The 23179-nt window shown below is 47.9% G+C and overlaps 1 protein-coding gene across 5 annotated transcripts in view; it reads left to right on the top strand.

The window, feature by feature from the left end:
• ush1c (Usher syndrome 1C) overlaps positions 1 to 3788 on the top strand; it is a 420683-nt gene extending 416895 nt beyond the window's left edge. For all 5 annotated transcript variants that reach the window (XM_072466296.1, XM_072466295.1, XM_072466293.1 and 2 more), the window contains one exon: positions 1554 to 3788. In XM_072466296.1, coding sequence (XP_072322397.1) covers positions 1554 to 1566 — 13 coding nt within the window. In that variant the 3' untranslated portion in view covers positions 1567 to 3788. The remainder of the gene's footprint in view (positions 1 to 1553) is intronic.
• Positions 3789 to 23179: the final 19391 nt, after the last annotated feature.

Here is a 23179-nt window from a genome sequence, read left to right as displayed (position 1 = left end):
TTGTGCTTCCTTGGTGGTAGCGTCGACTTGGGTGGACCAGGACAGATTTTTGGAGATGTGTACCCCAAAGAATTTGAAACTGCTAACCATCTTCACCTCGGCCCCGTTGATGCTGACAGGGGTGTGTACAGTACTTTGCTTCCTGAAGTCAATGACCAGCTCTTTAGTTTTGCTACCATTCAGGGAGAGATTGTTGTCCCTGCAGCTCTCCACTAGGTTCTCAATCACCCTCCGGTATTTTGACTCGTTATTCGAGATCTGGCCCATTACGGTCGTATCGTCAGCAAACTTGTAGATGGAGTTGGAACCAAATTTTGGCACGCAGTCGTGTGTGTACTAGGAAGTATAGTAGGGGACTAAGGACGCAGCCTTGCGGGACTATGGTATTGAGGACTATTGTGGAGGAGGTGTTGTTGTTTATTCTTACTGTTTGTGGTCTGTGGGTTAGAAAGTCGAGGATCCAGTTGCAGAGTGAGTAGCCAAGTCCTAGGTTTTGGAGCTTTGATATGAGCTTGACTGGGATTATGGTGTTGAAGGCGGAGCTGTAGTCAATACATAGGAGTCTGATGCAGGTGTCCTTGTTGTCGAGATGCTCTAGGGATGAGTGTAGGACAAAGGAGTGTGGACCAGTTGCGGTGGTTTGCGAATTGCAGTGGATCAAGGCGTTCTGGGAGTATGGAGGTGATGCGCATCATGACCAACCTCTCGAAGCACTTCATTACGACTGAAGTTAGGGCCACCGGACGGTAGTCATTGAGGCACGTTGGCAGGTTTTTTTTTGGTACCGGTATGATGGTGGTCTTCTTGAAGTAGGTGGGGACCTCGGAGTGGAGTAGGGACAGGTTAAAGATGTCCGTGAACACATCTGCCAGCTGGATCGCGCAGGCTCTTCGTGCATGACCAGGGATCCCGTCCGGGCCCATCGCCTTCCGAGGGTTCACTTTCAGGAAAGCCGACCTGACTCGACAGCGGATCGTTGGTTTCATGCTCGAACCGACCGTAGAATGCATTGAGTTCATCGGGGAGGGTGCGCTGCTGCTGGAGATACTGCTCAATTCGCTTTGTAGCCCGTTATGTTGTTTAGGCCTTCCCACAACCGCCGAGAGTCTGTACTACTAGTCTGTGACTCTAGCTTGGTCTGATATTCTCTCTTGGCATCTCAGGTGGCTTTACAGAGGTCGTACCTGGATTACTTGTGTAGGTCAGGGTAGCCTGACTTGAACGCCTCAGACCTGTCCTTCAGGAGGGAGTCAATCTCGCGTTTAGCCATGGTTTCCGGTTGGGGAATGTATGTACTGCGTTCTTTGGCACGCAGTCGTCCACACATTTGCTGATGAAGTCTGTGACAATTTGTTTACAGTGAAACATTTTGTTCTCCAAACATTATTACTGACTTGTTACAGTTTAAATTTGCTGAACTTTGTGATGGTATATTTTTCTGACCTATTGATAATTTTGGAATTAATTTGGGGCTAGATTAAATGTTGATTTGCAAGCAAACCAAAACAGGAATTGAAAATTTCAATTAATTTAACACTTTTTTTTCTTTGTAGGACATTCTTTTGACAATGAAGAGAGATACGTGACATCATAACGACCGATCCTCACAGATACAAACCATTCCCATAAAGGCCAATATATGGAAATAAAAATTAAGAAAGCAAATCAAATTAATTAATCTTAATGTAATAAGGGTAAAAGATGCAACTATTGTTACAAGTAATAAATAGAAATTTAACATATTTTTCTCTAATTGGAATTAACAGGAATATTTGTGATTTTTCATGTACTTGTGTCAAATTAGTTTTGATTTGAAATCATAATGGAAGAGTAATCTGACGTACATTTTCAAAGAAATCGCTACTAAAATGCACAAAAGTGCTTAAACCTGAATTAAGTGAACTAATATGAGCAAAAATGTACACTAAACCTCATAAGCCTGTAATGAAAAGGTTTGATTGTAGTATCAAAACGTTGCTCCAGATTTGTATGTCTCTGATGTTGTTTTGCTGCCAGAATTATGATTTGTATGATTAACTGGTTGAACCACTCGAAGGTTTGATGTAGCAATGTGCACCAGTTGAGCTATCTGCTTTTGTCTAATATTGAAAGCCAATGTACCAGGTAAGAAAAACACAGTCGAGGTCCAGAAATAAACCCTCACTTCAAAGCCAGAGCAGTAAAGCTGCTGTTGTTTGATGAGAATAAGCTCCAGTGAACTGAGTGCCTTTAACAATGCTTTTCAAATGGAACCATCAATGATGACAATATTCTAGTGCTGTTGTTGAAAGTGGTTCATTAACACACTGAAAGTGGGAACTGAGAAGGGGAAGGTTCTTGTGGGACAAGACTGGGAAACGAGAGGTTCATGGTCACACTGTCTGCAACTTGCTCATCATGTCAAATAGCAGAATGCCTGTGTGCTGGGAATCAAGAAGGAACATACAGTTGAAAGCTGACATTACCCTCAGTACTCCTCACAGTTAACCCCCTCATGCAGAAAACCATCTCCTCTGTATATATCAGGAGACGTAGGTGGCCTTGTCTTCTGCCAGCTCTGCTCTGTTCCCTTCTATTATGTGCCTCCTTGCCCTTCAGTAGAGAGGACAAAATGTCAGTATCTGTGCTGAACTGTGATTGGGTGATGTGCCTGGCATAGCTGAATAGCTGAAGTTTTGCAAAGTTAGTGAGAAGTGGGTGTGAGCCTGGCAGCATATTATGTGCAAGCCCTGAGTGCTAGGTCATGCTGCTGGGTGAGTGATTGGGTGTGGTGCCTTAAGTAGTATGAGAGACTTGTGTTGTGACAGGTAGGAGCTATCATGTGAAGATGCACTCACTGACATTGACCACCCGCATGAAATCAATAGACATCTTGGGATTCAGACTATGGGAGTTGGCTTTCTTCACCATCTGCTTCCACGTCCTTTGACAGGTAAGCCCTGAGAGTCTCCTGGCCTCCTGCTGGTCCTTGTGTCTCTCTGCCTTCCCACTTGGATCACTAATGCTTCCAGTGTGCCATCCCTCAAGCTAGATCCTTCTGTGCGCCCTGGTGTTAAGTCTGTAGAATTTCTGTTGCAGCAATCTTTTCTTTAACATCTTCCCTTCAAGAGACAGCCGACCTTAAAGAAAAAGCAGGTTGCTCTTGCCACAGGATGTGTAGCTATTCGGCCAGTGTCTCCTATTATGTGCAGGCATTTCTGGCAGTGTTCAGATGAATGAATGCTGGAGATACCGGAACTGCACAACAATCATTCAGATGAGATGCAGAGATTGATTTAGTGTCGTACACACCTCCATTTGAATAGCTGTCTGCACACTGCAAGTCGCAGCTCCTGTGTCCAAAACTTGGTGCTGGTGAATTTGTGAGCCACACTTGCCAATGGTATGAGTCCACATAACAATGGAATTTGATAAATCTAGACATGTTATTTACCAACGATAGCCACTGTCATTTCTAAAAATGCAGCCCGTCAGTTTTTCTGAAGTAATTTCAGTGATTTATGATCATTTACAGCTTTTATTTTTGTACAAATATGTGACATGAAAATTAGGCTGAGCAACAATGTACATCAGTATAGAAGATTGTAATGTATTCATTTAATTATAGTGATGACTGCTGAATCACCTGCACACAAAAATTAAGTGGGTGTATTTCTATTAAAGTCTGCATTGGTTAACAACTCTTGAGATTAAAAGAAAGATTTCTGAGTGTACAAAAAGCAAATAGATTTAGTTATTTTTTGTTCTTCACACAAAGTACGTTCAAATTAAAGCTGCATTGATCCAAATTTCTGACCATAATTTTTTTAAATTAAACCTCTGACACCATGGGCGAAATTCTCCCCCAACGGCGCGATGTCCGCCGACTGGCGCCAAAGACGGCGCCAATCAGACGGGCATCGCGCCGGCCCAAAGGTGCGGAAGGCTCCGCATCTTTGGCGGCCTAGCCCCAACATTGAGGGGCTAGGCCGACGCCGGAGGGATTTTCGCCCCGCCAGCTGGCGGAAATGGCGTTTGTTTCCCCGCCAGCTGGCGCGGAAATGCGGCGCGGGAGCGTCAGTGGCCGCTGACAGTTTACCGGCGCATGCGCGGGAGCGTCAGCGGCCGCTGAAAGTTTCCCGTGCATGCGCAGTGGGGAGAGTCTCTTCCGCCTCCGCCATGGTGGAGGCCGTAGCGGAGGCGGAAGGGAAAGAGTGCCCCCACGGAACAGGCCCGCCCGCGGATCGGTGGGCCCCAATCGCGGGCCAGGCCACTATGGGGGCACCCCCCGGGGTCAGATCGCCCCGCGCCCCCCCCCAGGACTCCGGAGCCCGCCCACGCCGCCTGGTCCCACCAGTAAATACCAGGTTTGATTTACGCTGGCGGACAGGCAATTTCTGGGCGGGACTTCGGCCCATCCGGGCCGGAGAATTGAACGGGGGTCCCGCCAACCGGCGCGGCCCGATTCCCGCCCCCGCCCAATCTCCGGTACCGGAGACTTCGGCGGGGGCGGGATTCACGGCGGCCAACGGCCATTCTCCGACCCGGCGGGGGGTCGGAGAATGACGCCCCATTAGAATCAAATTTGCATTTGCATATGCTTAAATACATGGTAACCTTTTTAAAAAATGTTTACCCAATTCTTTTTTTCCAATTAAGGGGCAATTTATTGTGGCCAATCCACCTACTCTGCACATCTTTGGGTTATGGGGGTGAGACCCACGAGATATGGGAAAAATGTACAAACTCCACACGAACAGTGACCCGTGGCCGGGATCGAACCCGGGTCCTTGGCGCTGCAAGGCAGCAGTGCTAAACACTATGCCACCGTGCTCCCCCAAACATATGGTAACCTAATGTTTCTAGAGTTGATTTCAACCACAAAACCTTTAAGAAAACATCACCATTCACAAGCTTTTAAGATTGCAAGAGTACTTCTGCTGCTCAGCTGTTCTAAATCAAAACTGTAATGCTCGTCTTATTATTAGGATTATTTACATTATCCATAACTTGGATGTATGCAGATCAGGAAATTGAACTGCTCTAAAACTCTGCCTTCTAGGACATTTACCAGCTTCATGAATATCTTTGATGAAACATTTTTCATGCATGCGTGTTTACTTAGTGGGTGCTGTGATACATTAGGTATCACTAGGCTTTAGTCTATACTGCAATTTTTATGTTCAGCAAGTTTGGCAGCATGGTAGCACAAGTGGATAGCGCTGTGGCTTCACAGCGCCAGGGTCCCAGGTTTGATTCCCCGCTGGGTCACTGTCTGTGCGGAGTCTGCACGTTCTCCCGTGTCTGCGTGGGTTTCCTCTGGGTGCTCCGGTTTCCTCCCACAGTCCAAAGACGTGCAGGTTAGGTGGATTGGCCATGATAAATTGCCCTTAGTGACCAAAAAGGTTTGGAGGGGCTATTGGGTTACGGGGATAGGGTGGAAGCGAGGGCTGAAGTGAGTCGGTGCAGACTTAATGGGCCGAACGGCCTCCTTCTACACTGTATGTTCTATGTTCACCAAATGCTTTGGTTGCTTAATACCTGGAAGTAGCCCCATATTCAAAGATAAAGACTGTTGTCACATCAGGAATGGCAATTTTCCAACTCTATCATGAAGCCACTTTTGTCTACTTCTTTACATCCAAATAGGCAGATGAAAATGTTATGAGGAGAACATAAAAATACATGCTACAGGTTTATGTGCACTAGCCAAGAAGGAATAACTGCAAAACATTGTAATATTATCACACATCTCCCTTTTGATCTTGAAATAAATCAATAAATTGTTCCATGGCAGCTTTCTAGAATTTCAAAAGGATATATCCTATTTTTGTATTATCAGTCGCATCAGTGGTAAGAGGTATTCATGAGTCCATTAATGAGTATTTGAATAGAAACAATGTGCAGCGGTCCAGGGAAAAGCAGGAGAATGACACCAAGTCATAATGCTCATTTGGAAGAGCCAGTGCAGACATGATGGGCCAAATAGTTTATTTTATACCATAACAATTCTGTTATTTCTTATGACTGGTGAAAGATTCTACATTATCTTCTACCGGGATGGGATTTTTAACGTATCCATCAGGATATTGAGCAACGTTGGAGCAACTCCTTCAACATTTCCCTGCTTTCTCCAGTTACCTTTTGTGGTAACATGTCCCATCATCATCATCAGATATGCTATGGGATTTCTTATTTTTGTTGAATGATGTGTTCCAATACAAGTTATGAGGAACCGCTAATGAACTTCACTCTGTTGTTGAATTGAGAATTAATTCTTCCTTTAGTTCTGATGTCACAATTCACAGCCTGGTCCAATACCAACTCAGCCCACCCCTGGCTGAAAGAATTATTGTTTCAAGTAACTGGATAATTTCCCAGGTAATAATAATTCACTTACCGTATCACACAATATTTATGAGCAACATAGCCTATTGCCCTTTGTTTTTGTGACTCATCAAAGATGTTTGAATGGCATAATTGAGGCTGACTTTTCCTAATCAGCTGTAAACCTGTAAGAATACAAATACCAGGAATTTTCTCAAAGCTGCTCCCAATTCAGCACAAATTCACGGAAACCAAGCGAAAAAATATGATGTTTTGTCAGTGGAGCTAGAGCAGCTCTGAGGAAATTATTGTCTCAAGTTAATCTGAGACATTAATAGTAATTCAGCACTTGAGGAAGAATTTTATATCATAGATCATTATTATTGGCATTTTAGGAATAATTAGTTGTAATTACTGTAACAGATAACCTGAAGTACAGTCTTTTTTGACCCTAGGTCGCAAAACATTGGCATCTTGGGAATAATCAATTGTTATTACTGAAACAGGTGATCTGGAGTACAGTCTTTTCTAAACCTGGGTTACAAAATATTTACCGAGATATTGGCAGCAAAGTCAGACTCTGGTCCATAAAAGACCTGGGGCTGGATTCTCCAATTCTGAGACTACGTGCTGACGCCGATGTGGGAACGGTGGTGTTTTACGACCGAAGAAATGGTGCAAAATGGCCACTGATCCCCGTCTGGTGGGGGGCTAGTAGGCACGCAGTGTTGAGCCCCCGGCTCTAGCTGCGGATACGGCCAGAGAATTCTGGGTCCGTGGCCGCGCAAGCGCACGGCGGCGGCCTGCAGCGGCCGGGCCGGGCAACATGGCGCTGGCCGCGCGAGGACCCAGCCTGTCAAATAGTGACCCCCTTTGCCCAGGCCCGTTACCACCGGACCACCCCCCACCAGTGCCCCTGCCAAAGCCATCCCTGCCCGCAGAGTGGCTCCCCCCAACTGTGGCGGCGCTGGACTCAGTCCGCAGCTGCCCAGCCATGTTCCCGAAAAAAAAGAGCATGAGTGACCCACGCTGTTGGGAACTCAGCCCATCGGGGGCGGAGCATCGGGGGGAGGGCTTCAGGTAACGTCCTGAGACCCTCAGGACTGCGTGCAGCGTACTCCTGGAGTACACCATTTTGGAGAGGGCAGAGAATCGCAAAAGCGACGCCGTCTCGACTTCGACGCCAACATGGATTCTCCGGCCGCCGAACGCGATTTTGGCATCAGAGACGAGAGAATCCCACCCCTGAGATCTTCTCAAGAGAGCAATCAGTGGCCTGAATCCAAAGAAAGTATATAGGTATATATGGCAGAAGTTTGATACGATGGTGGGGAGGGAGAACTGAATTATCAGCAATGGTGATGTTGGGAGCAATTTGTGTCATTGGTGGACATTGAGGAGCAGGTATATAGCACAAATTTTACCTGCCACTTGTCTTCCCAAGCCAGGGTGTTGTCTGGATTGCACTGCAGGTTGTAGTGAGCTTCCTGATTACTGGAGGGATTTTGAATGCAGAAAAACACTTTACAATCATCAACAAACACAAAGATAACACTGCTATGGTCATTGATAATTTTACCTAGCTTCTCCCACAATACGGCATCAATTCTAGAGAAGTATACATCCTACTTAAATTGCTGCCCCAATTCAAAAAGACAGAGGCATGCCTGGAGTAGATGGCCCCTCTAGCAACATATGTTGTGCGATCCCTCACAGCAGAATATTTGTTACCGGTCTGAGACTGGAATGGATTTTCTCAACCTTTCCGGGATGGCCTGGAGTTCGGGGGCGGGGGGGGGGGGGGGGGGGGGGATAACGTGTCAAATGGTGTAGGAAAGTGTCTGGTGGAGTGATTGTCATCTTTCTGCCATCATGCCCGTGGGCAACATGGCCCAGACGCCAATTGAGACATATATATGTAGCCAACTAAAGACCTCTTTCCTTCCCCATAAGCTTTTAACCAGTGGCAATGATACTCCCCACCATGTGGGGACACCTCCGGGTAAATCCTGGCTACTTCCAAGTGGGACTTTACTTTTTGGGCACTTTTTGGTCCATGCAGGAACTCCCCAGTGGTAATGATTATCTCTGCACAACAACAGTGTTAACTGCTCTCACCAACCATCCCAGCCGATCATCCCAATGCAACCTTCACCTTCTTCCTCCAGATGCATCCCCAGCAGTGGTCACCACTCTTGGGTGGTGCAGTTGTTGAACTGCTGACCTTCTGATTGAGTGGCAGCTCTCGGGCATTACAGTTGACCGAGTGACAATGGTTGACATAATGCAGCCCTGACCCTCACTGACCTCCAAAATGGCTTTGAATCCCATCTGCCCCAACTCCCCCACAAAACTCTCAGATCCACCAGCGCTAAATCTTGGCCAGACTTACTCCTGAATTCTCCTACTGCAGTAATACAGCTCATCATCTACACTGCAGCCTTGTCCATGGAGATGCTTATTTGAGATTTGGAAGTAAATTGTAATCTCATTGCTCATTAATACACCCATCCTGAGCTCTATCAACCATCAGGCATCAAAATGTATGAGGCCAGTAAAAGGGAAATATAGCAACAGTAAATGCATGTTGTTGCAATCCCTCCAATTTGTTCCAGTTACAGAGTAGCCAGCCTTTTGCCTCATTTACTGAAAATTACTTTGAAAACACCACATAATTTACTGAGCTCAAAAGGCGCAGGCTATTAGGCAGGCAATTTGTAAGAAGACACTTGTGGAAAGAGTTAGACATAGACAAGATGTGACATTAATCAATGGAATGTTTAAATTCAATTCATTGTTAAAAGACTAACGTTTTCAGGATGGTGTATTGGTTGCAGTGAGTATTTGTTTTCTGGATGTCAAAAGAATCTGCCCCAATTGTAGAGGCAAGTCAAGATGAAGAGATTGAATCAGATTGTCAGATTGCATTTAAGGGACAATATCCAGATTGTGGTTTCTGTATTAATATATATTCATTCTCAAAATGTGGTGTCATTGACAAGATGCTGGGCAGGTTAATCAAACTGAGTAACTTGTAGGCCACTTCAAAGAACAGTTAAGAGGCAACCAGATTTGTGGGGGGGCTGGCACCACAAAAGGACAGGAATGGCAGATTTATTTTCCAAAAGACATTAGCAACTATTTAGTTTTTCACAACAGCCGACAGCTTCACAATTACTTTTATTGATGTCTCGTTTTATTATTCCCATTTTAAAAAAATACAAATTCAAATTTTCAAATGGGTGGGCTTTGAACACTCATTCCTGGATTATTTATCGAGATTTACTAGTCCAGACTAATCTAATTGCACAACCATCAAACTATCATGCTTCTTAATGCCATTTCCTGATGCTCCCTGTGTGCTTTGAGACCCTTCCAGAGCTATTTCGTCCTCCAACTTTCCCTCTTTTTCAGAACTGGCATCTTCCTGGTCACCCAGCCTGAGTCCACGATCTATTAAAAGATGATGCTATAAACATCCTCGGTACCCCAGAATGGTTTATGCACTTAAATCTCTAATTCAGAATCTCAATTACATTATCTATAGCTACCTGATTAAAATGTTAGTCTCATTATAACAATAATAATAATATTTATTGTCACAAGTAGGCTTACAATAACACTACAATGAAGTTACTGTGAAAAGCCTCTAGTCACCACATTTTCTGGCACCTGTTCAGGTACACAGAGGGAGAATTCAGAATGTCCAATTCACCTTGGAGGGGAACTTGCAGGTTGTGGTGATCCCATGTACATTGGATATGGTAACGGTTGTGGTTTTGGACGATGTTGTCAAAGGAGCCTTGGTGAGTTGCTGCACTGCTACCCACTGGTTACCACTTGCCTGTGGTAGGGAAGGTGACAGTGGCACTCAACCTTTTCACATCAGGCTTGTTTCAGAGCTTTTCTGGAGATATTTGTAGGATCTCTCAGTCTGTGTCTCACCGCTACATCAAGCAAACAATGGAAGCCAAGTATGGAGGGCAGGGCAATACATTATGTTTCATACTGATCAGAGCAGTCAGCTGGAGAGAGAAATTGGATTCAGAACCATGGCAGAATTTCCTGAGGTCCAGGGATTATAAACTGCAACGTATGCCTGTCAACGCTTCCTCAGATCAACCACGCACACACAATGGGCGGGTCCATGGCCGCGAATGCACGCGACGGCGGCCTGTGGCCGCACCGTACAGCATGGCACCGGCCACGCACAGACCCGGCCTCCCAAAGACTGCCACCCTGTAACCTCATCACCACCCCAGACCACCTCCCGCCAGTCCCCGCAGACACCGCCAAAGCCCCTCCTGCCAGCAGAACGGCTCCCCCCTGACTGTGGCGGCGCTGGACACAGTCCACGCCATCGGGGACTCAGCCCATTGGGGGGCGGAGCATTGGGGTGACATCCTGATGGCGGAGTACCCGGTTTTTGAGGGGGCAGACGATCGCAAAAACGGCGCAGCACACGATTCCATCGTAAAAGTAGATTCTTCAGCCAAACGCGATTTTGCCGTCGGCGATCTAGCCCCAGGTCTCACATCATTGTGACACTGTCAGCAAAAATGAGCGGACTCAATTAAGAACCACAATGTGGTGCATTCATGTGAGATCCAGATTAAAATACTACTGGTATCGAGGGGACAATGCTATGGAATCGGAGAAGTAATATTCCATAGCTGCACACATATTCCTGGTTTGCTGTGCCACTGACCAGGAAAATTGGTCGATTTTTTTGGTTTTGCATTACAAAAAGAACCTATATTACAAATTGGTTAGAATAAGTACAAGAATTCCTCTAAATAATTTCTGCATTATACATATATTTTAATCAAAGGAAGCCCTCTTCTGAAATAGGGAGTAGATGATAATGAGCAATGAAACAAGGTGAGTCGCAATGTTATTTTTAACCTTTTTATTCTACATCAAATATACAACAAAAGAAAAAAAAAACAAGATAATAATCCCCAGAAACAACACCCCCTCAATATAAAATCCAATACATCCATTTGTGAATTCCAGGGAAAAGTTAACAATAAAACAATGAACCAACCCCCCCCCCCTCCCCCCACCCCCACCATGTTCAATGGCAACCAGTTCCTGAAAGTGCAAAATAAACAGTCCCCATGAATTGTAGAACCCCTCCTTCATCCCCTAACCCTTCTGATCAAATTTCACCTTCTCAAGAGTCAGAAATCCAAGTAGGTCCCCCTGCCAAGCCGAGGCACAGGGTGGAGAAGCTGACCTCCACCCCAACAGGACCCCTCCAGGCAATCGGGGAGGCAAAGGTTAAAACATCTTCCCTGCACCCGCCTGCAGCTTTGGCCAGCCCAACACCTGAAAATGGCGTCTAAGGTTCCAAGTTCCAAGTCCATATGTAGTACTCCCAAGATGATGCTAAAGACCTCACTCCAATACCTCTCTAGCTTTGCACAGGATCAAAACATATGTACATGGTTTGTGGGGCCCTTCCCACACCGCTCACAGACAACCTCCACTCCCTCGAAGAGTCGGCTCATCCTCACCCTCATGAGGTGCGCCCTATATATGACCTTCAGCTGTGTCGGCCCCAACCTCGCGCATGAGTTTGAGGCGTTCACTCTTCGTAGCAGCTCACATCACAAACCTTCTTCCATTACTTCCTCCAACTCTTCTTCCCACTTGGCCTTAATCCCTTCCATAGACATCCCATCCTCCTCCTGAATCTTCCCATAAATCGCCGACACCACTTCCGTCTCCAATCCCCCTGTCGTCAATACCTCTTCGAACAACGAGGGGGCCGGAGCAATTGGGAAGCTCTGAACCTCCTTCCTTGCAAAGTCTTGGAGTTTCCCCTTGCCCCAGTCCATACTTCTTCCCCAACTCTTCCAACCTCGCAAAACGGGCCAGCAGTTATATAACTTGGAGTGGTAATAAAGGAAAAAGGCCCCACACAATTTTAGTCGCTTTCTTATTGCCTTCCCAACTTTTGATTGGGATACATGATGTGGAGATGCTGGCGTTGGACTGGGGTGGGCACAGTAAGAAGTCTCACACCAAGTTAAAGTCCAACAGTTTATTTGCAATCACAAGCGTTCGGAGCGCTGCTCCTTCGTCAGGTGAAGTGGAAGCAGTTTCACAATCGCAGGCTTTATAGGAGAGACACAATTGCGAGATAATTACAGATTGAAATGTGTAGAATGGTTGGAAACTGAGTTTTTAAAGGTAAACAAGTCTTTACAAGAACAAACAGTGTGAGTGGAGTGGGTGAGAATCACAGATAATTGAGGTGTGAATTGTCTCAAGCCAGGACAGTTAGTAGGATTCTGCAAATCCTGGCAGTATGGTGGGAGTTACATGTAATGTGACATGAACCCGAGATCCCGGTTGAGGCCATCCTCATGCGTGCGAAACCTGGCTATCAGTTTCTGCTCGGCGATTTTGAGTTGTCATATGTCTTGAAAGCTGCCTTGGAGAATGTTTACCCGGAGATCGGAGGCTGAATGTCTTTGACTGCTGAAGTGTTCCCCGACTGGAAGGGAACACTCTTGCCTGTCAATTGTTGCACCGGGTCCGTTCCTCCATTGCATTGCGTCTGCATGGTCTCACCGATGTACCACACATTGGGACATCCTTTCCTGCAGTGTATGAGGTAGACAACGTTGGCCGTGTTGCATGAGTATGAACCATGTACCTGGTGGGTGGTGTTCTCACATGTGATGGTGGTATCCATGTCGATCATCGGGTTCATGTCACATTCATCTCCATCAAATCTGATACATCCAGCCTCCAAATCAAGATTACCAAAACATGGTAGCCAATTTTCAAACTCTATTGGGAGCTTGCCTCCCTTTTCTCGCAGGAACCGGACCCACGGACACACCGTGGCCACCCTTACCTTGATGACACAAACACAGTCCATCACCAGGGAAAGTGCTCTAATGACCTAGACTACAGGCTGCGATCTTCAACCAAGACAGCATTTTCGATGACGGTCATCATCAGGATGCACAGAGCACCACCGAACGAGAGTCCACTCAGCAGCAGCTATGCCACTGAGGCTGGGCCCCACACCAACCCACTACAACCGCCACGAACAAACAAGGAATTTACATATTTATCTCGGTTCTTCTTTGCAAAACATCTATCAGGAACCTCCAGGGACATAGCATTAGCTATGTATTCAAGAGAAAGCAAATATGAAATCTGCACCAGGGTAAAATAAATGATTAAAACTTGAACAGAGCCAGAACTCGCAAAAATGCAACCGCTCCCACGCTCACATCATGTGAACCCTTTTACATTTATTATTACAGGAGAGTAAATTATATCTCTAATAACTTGTCAGTTTGGAAATAAATGCATCAGTATTGTTTATTCAATCTACAACAGACTTACCAAATTTCTGGGAATCCAAAGATGCTGCATTGTAACAGCCTTGGGCCTCAGAACTTAGTCAGAAGTTCGCTCAGGAAGAGAGCCTTGCGTTAAAAGCCCAAGATGTTCAGAGTGAGTTCTCAGACAAGTATAATGATGAAATCAAAGATAGTGGCGCTAACACTGGTTGGACATATTCCTGGGGATTTTGTCACATAATCACATGGCTCTAGCAAGGTAGCCCCATTCAAAGTGTGTTTAAGTCTTGGACATCTCAGATCATTGATATGAGTTTGATCATGTAGGTGGCAGGGGCACTTTTCTGAAATATGTTGCATATTTATGAAACTTGTTAGGATTTACAAAAAATTAAAATGGGTGCCTTGTATTTTATCTGATCTGTATAATGCCATGTGACTGCCACACATCAAACTGGCATCAAACATTATATTAATAATAACAAAATGGTTGCCAAGCTCCAATGGCTAATCCCAGAGCTGGCATTTGAACACAATTTGCCTAATTTGGGTGCGATTTTGCTAGATTTCAATCCCTCCTTCAGTGTGCAAGTAACCTGCATGTCCTATCTAGTGTACAACTTTAAGGAAACAATTGTTCAAAGAAAAAAAAAATCTAAATTATAATGCAAATTAAAATTGGCAGAATTTTCAGTAGCCTTGACAGGGAAGAATTTATTGTAACTGATTGATTCTAATGACTTATCAATAATTTTGTGTATGCTAATATATGTAGAGATGTTGCTTTGCTACACCACAAATCCTAATGCAACATTACTAAAACTTAAGATGAAAATATCTGTGTTTAATGTCTTCACCTGTTATTTTAATTCTGCTTTGTTTATGCTTCGCTAAACCACGAAACCTGTTACCAAGGAGCTGTGATTAAGGCTCTCAAGCCAGTCACAGAGAAGCAAGAAAGAATATGCTGATTGTCATTTCAGCTGCAAACCAGTTCAGGATCAGTAGCTTAAAAAACTGATTCTATTTCTGTTTTCTGATGCTTATTCATTCATCATTAATATTTAATGGGCAGTGTCCTCCAAACGCAGCCTGAATACTTACCTTAGCCCTTGGACATCACTGTAGGGCTTCCTCATGGTAGTATCCAAGGCCCAACCATCTCCAGCTCGTTGATCAATGACCTTGCCTCTAACAGAAGGTCAGAAGTAGGGACATTCATTGATGATGCCATTTACAATGCCATTTGCAATTCCCCAGATTCCTCAGATACTGAATAATAATAAGAATCTTTATGAGTGTCACAAGTAGGCTTGCATTAACACTGCAATGAAGTTAATGTGAACAGCCCCTAGTCGCCACACTCCGGCGCCTGTTCGGGTACACAGAGGGAGAATTCAGAATGTCCAAATCACCTAACAAACACGTCTTTCGGGGCTTATGGGAGGAAGCCAGAGCACCCCGGAGGAAACCCACGCAGACACAAGGAGAATGTGCAGACTCCGCACAGACAGTGGCCCAAGTCTGCCTTCAGACTTGAACTGATTAGTGACAAGTAACATTCATACCATGCAAGTGCCTGGCAATGACCATTACCAAAAAGGGAGAATCTGACCATGTTCCCTTGTCATTCAATTTCATTCCCATCATTGAAACCCCATCATCAACATCTTGGGGCTTACCAGTTACCCCAAACTATATGGACCAGCCATAAAAAAACTGTGGCTACAAGTGTAGGTGGGCAACTGAGAATTCTGCAGCAGGCAATTCACTTCCTGACTTCCCAATGTCAGTCCATCATCTAAAATGTTTCAAGTCCATATAATTCAAAGGGCCCATTCTGAATAAGAGTTATATGGACTCGAAGCATTAGCACTGTTTCTCTCTCCACAGATGTCAGAGCTCATGCATTTTTCCAGCATTTTCTGTTTGGATTACCACCACTGGGGCACAGTGGCAGTAGTGTGTACCATATACACGATACAATGGAGCAACTTGCCAAGGCACCGTTCAAACCTGTAAGCTCTTCCACAGATGAGCACAAGGACCAGTAGAGAAATAGGAACATCTCCGGCTGCAGGTTCCCCCTCCCAGTCACACTATTCTGATTGGGGACTACACCACCATTCCTTCAGTCCATTGGGCCAAATTCAGGAGCTCACTCCCTAACAGTACTGTGAGTCTACTTACACTACAACAGCAGTGATTCAAGAACAGCCACCTTCACAAGGGCAATTAGGATGGGCAATCGATGCTGATAGAGCCAGGAACACCTTCAGAATGAAGTTAAATAATGTGTTTGAGAAATATTGTATTGGATACTTTGTGACAGTATTTCTTGTTAAGGTGGACATATTGATTGATAAATCTGTGAGCAAAGACAAACTTCAATATATAAAGACATATATTTTGTTTTTTCTAGACTGCCAGTATTTCATGGTAACAAAATTGGAGGTCTATTTCAGAATCCTGCCAGGAGATAGAGGGACATACTTCAATTAAATTCATTCCCTATGTCTTTGCTCTGCTTGAGCTATTTTCAAAGCTTCTTCAGCTGTGCATTCTCTGTCGGATCTCTTGTCTACTGCTGAATGCTTCTGCTTTTCACTATTGCTACAATTGGGAACTGGAATCTGCCAATTATCTGATTCCTGTTTGGCTGTTAGCAAGCCTGGTCTAGTAGTTAAGTCCTGCGTTTTTATTCAAAGCCTAGCCATGTTTCCTACTCTCGATCCTTCCAGCTCGATCTGCACCTCTCCCACCCCTGTTGTTACACTTTTTGTCCTGGTACCTTTCAAGATAAATCAGTACACAATTAGACAAAGGAGGTGATTAATTAAAAGTAAAATACTACAGATGCTAGAAATCTGAAATAGAAACAGAGAATGCAGGATAAACTCAGCAGGTCTGGCAACATCTGTGGAAAGAGAAACAGAGTTAATGTTTAAAGCCAGTATGCCTCTTTTTTTCAGAACTGAAGCGGGGTAGAAATTATATAATTGGAGAGGTCATTTAGGCATGAGAGCAGGATGCTGAGTTAAAACAGCAACTGACTAGAAGATTGGGGTCATGCTTGCAGATGGAGCCAAGGTTTTCTGCAAAGCAGTTACCCAGTCTGCATTAAGTCCCCCCAAGTGTAGAGAAGGCCGCATTGGGAGCTGCAAATATAGTAGATCAAATTGAAGGGGCTGCTTCCCCTGAAAGGAGTGTTTGGGCCCTTGAGCAATGAGGAGGGGGGAGGAAAAGGGGCAGGTGTTGCACCCCCTGCGATTACATGCAAAGGTGGTGTGGGAAGGGGATGAAAGGTTGGGGGCGATGGAGAAGTGGACCAGGTTGTCAGGAGGAAGTTGTACCTGCAGAATGCTGATGAGGGGTGGTGAGGGGAAAATGGTTTAGTGGTGGTATCATGCTGGAATGGCAGAAATGAAGGAGCATGATCCTTTAAATTCAGAGGCTAGTGAGGTGAAAAGCGAGGACAAGAGGGCCTCGGCATTGTCCTGGGAGGGAGGGGAAGGGATGAGGGAAGAGGAGCTGCAGATGGGTCAGACACGGTTGAGTGCCCTGTTAACCACAGTGATGGGGGAAATCTCAGTTGAGGAAAAAGACAGACATGTCCAAAGCCTGTTTTTGAAGGTAGCATCATCGCAACAGATGTGGCAGAGGTGGAGAAATTGGGAGAATTGGAATGGAGTCCTGACAGGTAGGGAGGTGTAAGGAGCTGTGGTAGAGGAGGCTGTATGCGTTGGGGGGCTTGAAATTAATATTAGTGGTCAGTCCATCGGCCAAAATGGAGACAAAGGGGCCAAGGAAAGCAAGTGAAGTGTTGGAGATGGACCATGTGAAGGTGAGAGAGGAGTGGAAATTGGAAGCAATTGATACATTTTTCCACATCCAGACGAGAGTATGAAGCCACAACGATAGTCATCGATGGAGTGGAAAAAATGTTGTGGGAGAGGGCCTGAGTAGGACCAGCACAAGGAGCATTCCACATAACCCACAAAATGACAGGCATAACGGAATCCATGTGGGTACCCATCGTCACACCTTTATTTGCAGGAAGTGAAACAAGTTCAAGGAGAAATTGCGCGACAGAACAAGTTCACCCAAGGAGAGTTTGTGCTTTTGCTCAAGGAAGACGCAGAGACCTCTAAGACCATCTTATGAGGGAATCGAGGTGTAGTGGGTTAGGACACCCATAGTGAAGAGGAGATGGTTAGGTCTGGGAAACTGGAAATTATTTTTTTTTGTGAAAATATATTTATTCAAATTTTTCAACAAATTTTCAACAAACCCCACCCCTCAACAAGAAAAAGAAACAAAAACACAACAAGCAAAATTTATACATTGGATTTCCCCCAAATACAATAACCCCCCATATAACAGTATAAAACACAAATAGGGAAAAAAAAACACCTTAACCCAAACGCCACGCAAAAGAAACCCCCCTTCCCTCCCGCCCCCCCACCCCCACCCCCCCCCCCCCCCCTGGGCTGCTGCTGCTGCTGACCTCCTCCTAACGCTCCGCGAGATAGTCTAGGAACGGTTGCCACCGCCTGAAAAACACCTGCACAGACCCTCGCAAGGCAAACTTTATCCTCTCCAGCTTGATGAACCCTGCCATGTCATTGATCCAAGCTTCCACACTAGGGGGCTTCGCATCTTTCCACAGTACCAAAATCCTCCGCTGGGCTACCAGGGACGCAAAGGCCAGAATACCGGCCTCTTTCGCCTTCTGCACTCCAGGCTCGTCCGATACCCCAAATAATGCTAATCCCCAGCTCGGCTTGACCCGGGCGTTCGCCACCTTGGGCATAGTCCTCGCTAAACCCCTCCAAAACCCATTGTGCGCCGGGCACGACCAGAACATATGGACGTGATTTGCTGGGCTCCCCGAGCATCTCCCACATCTGTCCTCCACCCCAAAGAACCTACCCAACCTCGCCCCTGTCACATGCGCTCTGTGAGTAACTTTAAATTGTATTAGGCTGAGCCTGGCGCAAGAGGAGGAAGAGTTAACCCTACTCAGGGCATCAGCCCACAGAACCCCATCTATCTCCTCCCCAAGCTCCTCCTCCCACTTGCCCTTTAACTCCTCCACCGAGGCCTCCTCTTCTTCCTGCAGCTCCCGGTAAATCACCAAGATCTTGCCTTCTCCAACCCATACACCCGAAATCACCCTGTCCTGAATCCCACGTGCCCGAAGCAGCGGAAATTCCCTCACCTGCCGCCTCACAAACACCCTCACTTGCATGTACCTGAAAGTGTTTCCCGGGAGCAGCCCAAACTTCTCCTCCAGCGCCCCTAGGCTCGCAAATGTCCCATCGATGAACAGGTCCCCCATTCTTCTGATCCCTGCCCAATGCCAGCTCCGAAACCCCCCATCCACCTTCCCGGGACGAACCAATGATTTTCCCGAATCGGGGACCAAACCGAGGCTCCCACCTCGCCCCTATGTCGCCTCCACTGCCCCCAGATCTTCAGCGTCGCCACCACCACTGGACTCGTGGTGTACCTTGTCGGCGAGAGCGGCAGCGGTGCCGTCACCAGCGCCCTCAGGCTCGTGCACACAGAGGACACCATCTCTAGCCTCTTCCACGCCGCCCCCCTCTCCTTCCATTACCCACTTTCAGATCATCGCCACATTGGCTGCCCAATAGTAGCCACATAGATTCGGCAGCGCCAGCCCCCCCCCCCCCACACCCTGGCCCTGCTACGCTCCAGAAACACCCTCTTCACCCTCAGGGTCTTATTCGCCCACACAAATCTCATGATGCTCCTGCTTACCCATTTGAAAAATGCCTTGGGGATCAAAATGGGAAGGCACTGGAACACAAAGAGAAACCTCGGAAGGATGTCATTTTGATCGACTGCACCTGCTAGTGAGAGTGGCAGCATATCCATCTTTTAAAATCCTCCTCCATCTGCTCCGCCAGCCGTGTTAAATTGAGCCTATGCAGGGCCCCCCAACACCTAGTTACTTGGATCCCCAGGTACCGAAAGCTCCTTTCCGCCCTCTTCAGCGGTAACTCGTCTATCCCCCTTCCTTGGTCCCCTGAATGCACCACAAAGAGCTCACTCTTCCCTACGTTGAGTTTATACCCCGAAAAGTTCCTAAATTCCCTCAGGACCCGCATGACCTCCGCCCTCCCCTCCACTGGATCCGCAACATATAACAACAGGTCATCGGCATACAACGACACCTGGTGTTCCTCTCCCCCCTGAACCAATCCCCTCCATTTTCTGGACTCCCTCAGTGCCATGGCCAGTGGCTCAATTGCCAGTGCAAACAACAAGGGGGATAAGGGACACCCCGCCTCGTCCCCCGGTACAGCCGAAAGTACTCCGACTCCGCCGGTTCGGAGCCACACTCGCCACCGGGGCTCTATATAGCAGCCTGACCCAACTGATGAATCCCTCCCCGAACCCAAACCTCCGCAACACTTCCCAAAGATACTCCCACTACACCCAATCAAAGGCCTTCTCCGCGTCCATAGCTGCCACTACCTCCGCTTCCCCCTCCACCGAGGGCATCATAATCACATTGAGGAGCCTCCGCACATTAGTATTTAGCTGCCTACCCTTCACAAATCCCGTCTGGTCCTCATGAATCACCCCCGGGACACAGTACTTAATTCCCGTAGCCAGCACCTTCGCCAGCAACTTAGCGTCAACATTGAGGAGCGAGATCGGTCTATACGACCCACATTGCAATGGATCCTTGTCCCGCTTCAAAATCAAAGAAATCAGCGCCCTGGACATTGTCGGGGGCAAGGTCTCCCCCCCCCCCCCCCTCCCCTCGCCTTATTAAAAGTCCTCACTAGCAACGGGCCCAGCATGTCCACGTATTTCCTATAAAATTCAACCGGGAACCCATCTGGCCCCCGGGGCCTTCCCCGCCTGCATACTCCCCAATCCTTTAACCAGCTCCTCCAGCCCAATCGGCGCCCCCAAACCAGCCACCTGCTCCTCCTCCACCTTCGGGAACCTCAGCTGATCCAGGAATTGTCGCATCCCCTCGTCCCACGCTGGGGGCTCAGACCTGTACAGATCCCCATAAAAGTCCCTAAATACCTTGTTTATTCTCACCGCACTCCGCACCGTATTCCCCACTCTATCCCTAACTCCACCAATCTCCCTCGCTGCCTCCCTCTTACGAAGCTGATGTGCCAGCATCCGACTCGCCTTCTCCCAATACTCATACACCGCCCCTTGCGCTTTCCTCCACTGTGCCTCAGCTTTCCCCGTGGTCATCAGGTCGAATTCCGTCTGGAGGTTCCATCGCTCCCTAAGTAGCCCCTCCTCGGGAGCCTCTGCATAACTCCTGTCCACCCTTAAAATCTCCCCCACCAACCTCTCCCTCTCCCTCCTCTCTTCTCCCTGTGGGCCCTAATGGAGATTAGCTCTCCCCTGACCACCGCCTTCAACGCCTCCCAGACTACCCCCACCTGCACCTCCCCATTGTCGTTGGCCTCCAAGTACCTTTCAATACATCCCCGCACCCGCCCGCACACCCCCTCATCCGCCAACAGTCCCACATCGAGGCGCCACAGCGGGCGCTGGTCCCTCTCCTCCCCCAACTCCAGCTCCACCCAATGCGGGGCGCAGTCCGAGATAGCTATGTCCGAATATTCAGTTCCCTCCACTTTAGGGATTAGTGCCCTACTCAAGATGAAAAAATCTATCTGGGAATAGGCTCTCTGTACGTGGGAAAAAAAGGAAAATTCCCTGGCCAGCGGCCTGGCAAACCTCCATGGATCCATTCCCCCCATCTGGTCCATAAACCCCCTAAGCACCTTGGCCACAGCCAGCCTCTTACCCATCCTGGACCTAGAACAGTCCAGTGCTGGGTCCAGCACCGTGTTGAAGTCCCCCCCCATTATCAAGCTTCCTACCTCCAGATCCGGGATCCGACCCAGCATGCGTTTCATAAATCCGGCATCATCCCAATTCAGGGCATATACGTTCACCAGTACCACCCACACCCCTGCAACCTACCACTCACCATCATATATCGACCTCCATTATCCGCTACATTATTCAGTGCCTCAAACGACACCCGCTTCCCCACCAGTATTGCAACCCCTCTGTTCTTTGCATCCAGCCCTGAATGAAAGACCTGCCCTACTCATCCCTTTCTCAGCCGAACCTGATCTGCCACCTTCAGATGCGTCTCCTGGAGCATAACCACGTCTGCCTTCAGTCCCTTTAAGTGCGCGAACACCCGGGCCCTCTTGACCGGCCCGTTCAGGGCCCTCACATTCCAAGTTATCAGCCGGATTGGGGGGCTACTCGCCCCCATCCCCCCCCCCCCCCCTTGCCGACTAGCCATCTCCTTTTCTAGGCCAGCCACGTGCCTGCGCCTCCCAACCCCTCCAGTCCCCCAGGCGGCGGACCCGTGCCCCGACTATCTCTCTTACTTCCAGCTCCCCTTTGGCCAATGCAGCAGCAACCCAGTTCCCTCCCCCACTTCCCTCCCTCCCTCCCCCTCCCCCCCGCTAGATCCTCATCTTGCCATTTTGCTCCCCCCATGACATTCCTTTGAGTCAGCTGACTCCTGCTGACCCCGGCCTCTCCCGCCATTCCATCGACCCCCCAGTGTGAGAATCCCCCAACCCCTTGACAATCAGTGTGCGTTCTTCTCCAGCACCGCCCTTCCCCCCGGCTCCCCCCCCCATCCTTCCCAAATGCGGGAAAAAGCCCGTGCTTTCCATCTGAGCCGGCCCCGCCCCCTCTGGCGCAGCTCCTTTTTTGCGGCCTTACCCCAACTCCCCATCCCCGGGCCTCCACCCCCCTCTTCCTCCGCGGGGCCCTGCCCCTCCAACACCGACGCCCACACTCTCCGACAGCCCCCACATCAAATCCACTCACCCATCCCCACCCAGCACCAAAACAAAAAGAACATTCCCCAAACATTCCCCAACACAGTAAGCTCCCCCCCACGACAGACCCTCAGTTTGAGTCCAACTTTTCAGTCTGGCTAAAGTTCCATGCCTCATCAGGCGTCTCAAAATAGTGATGACGATCTTGGAACGTGACCCACAATCGCGCTGGCTGCAGCATCCCGAACTTCACCCCCTTCCGATGGAGAACCGCCTTAGCCCGGTTAAAACCAGCTCTCTTCTTAGCCACCTCCGCACTCCAGTCCTGGTAGATTCAGATCTCCGTGTTCTCCCACCTGCTGCTCCGTTCTTTTTTGGCCCATCTCAGGCCACACTCTCTGTCTATAGAGCGGTGGAACCTCACCACTACAGCCCTTGGCGGCTCGTTGGCTTTGGGTCTCCTTGTCAGGACCCAATGAGCCCCATCCAGCTCCAGGGGCCTCGGGAAAGCTCCCGCGCTCATCAGCGAATTGAGCATCGTACTCATATATGCTCCGGCATCGGGCCCCTCCACTCCTTCGGGGAGACCCAGAATCCGAAGATTCTTCCTCCTCGACCTATTCTCCAGGTCCTCAAATTTTTCCTGCCACGTCTTGTGCAGCGCCTCGTGCGCCTCCACCTTCACTGCCAGGCCCAAGATCTCATCCTCGTTCTCCAAGACTTTTT

This window comes from Scyliorhinus torazame, chromosome 10, assembly GCF_047496885.1.
Source record: "Scyliorhinus torazame isolate Kashiwa2021f chromosome 10, sScyTor2.1, whole genome shotgun sequence".
Taxonomy (NCBI): Eukaryota; Metazoa; Chordata; class Chondrichthyes; order Carcharhiniformes; family Scyliorhinidae; genus Scyliorhinus; species Scyliorhinus torazame.
The sequence above is the reverse complement of the archived record's forward strand: the minus strand, read 5'-3'. Positions and strand labels throughout refer to the sequence as shown.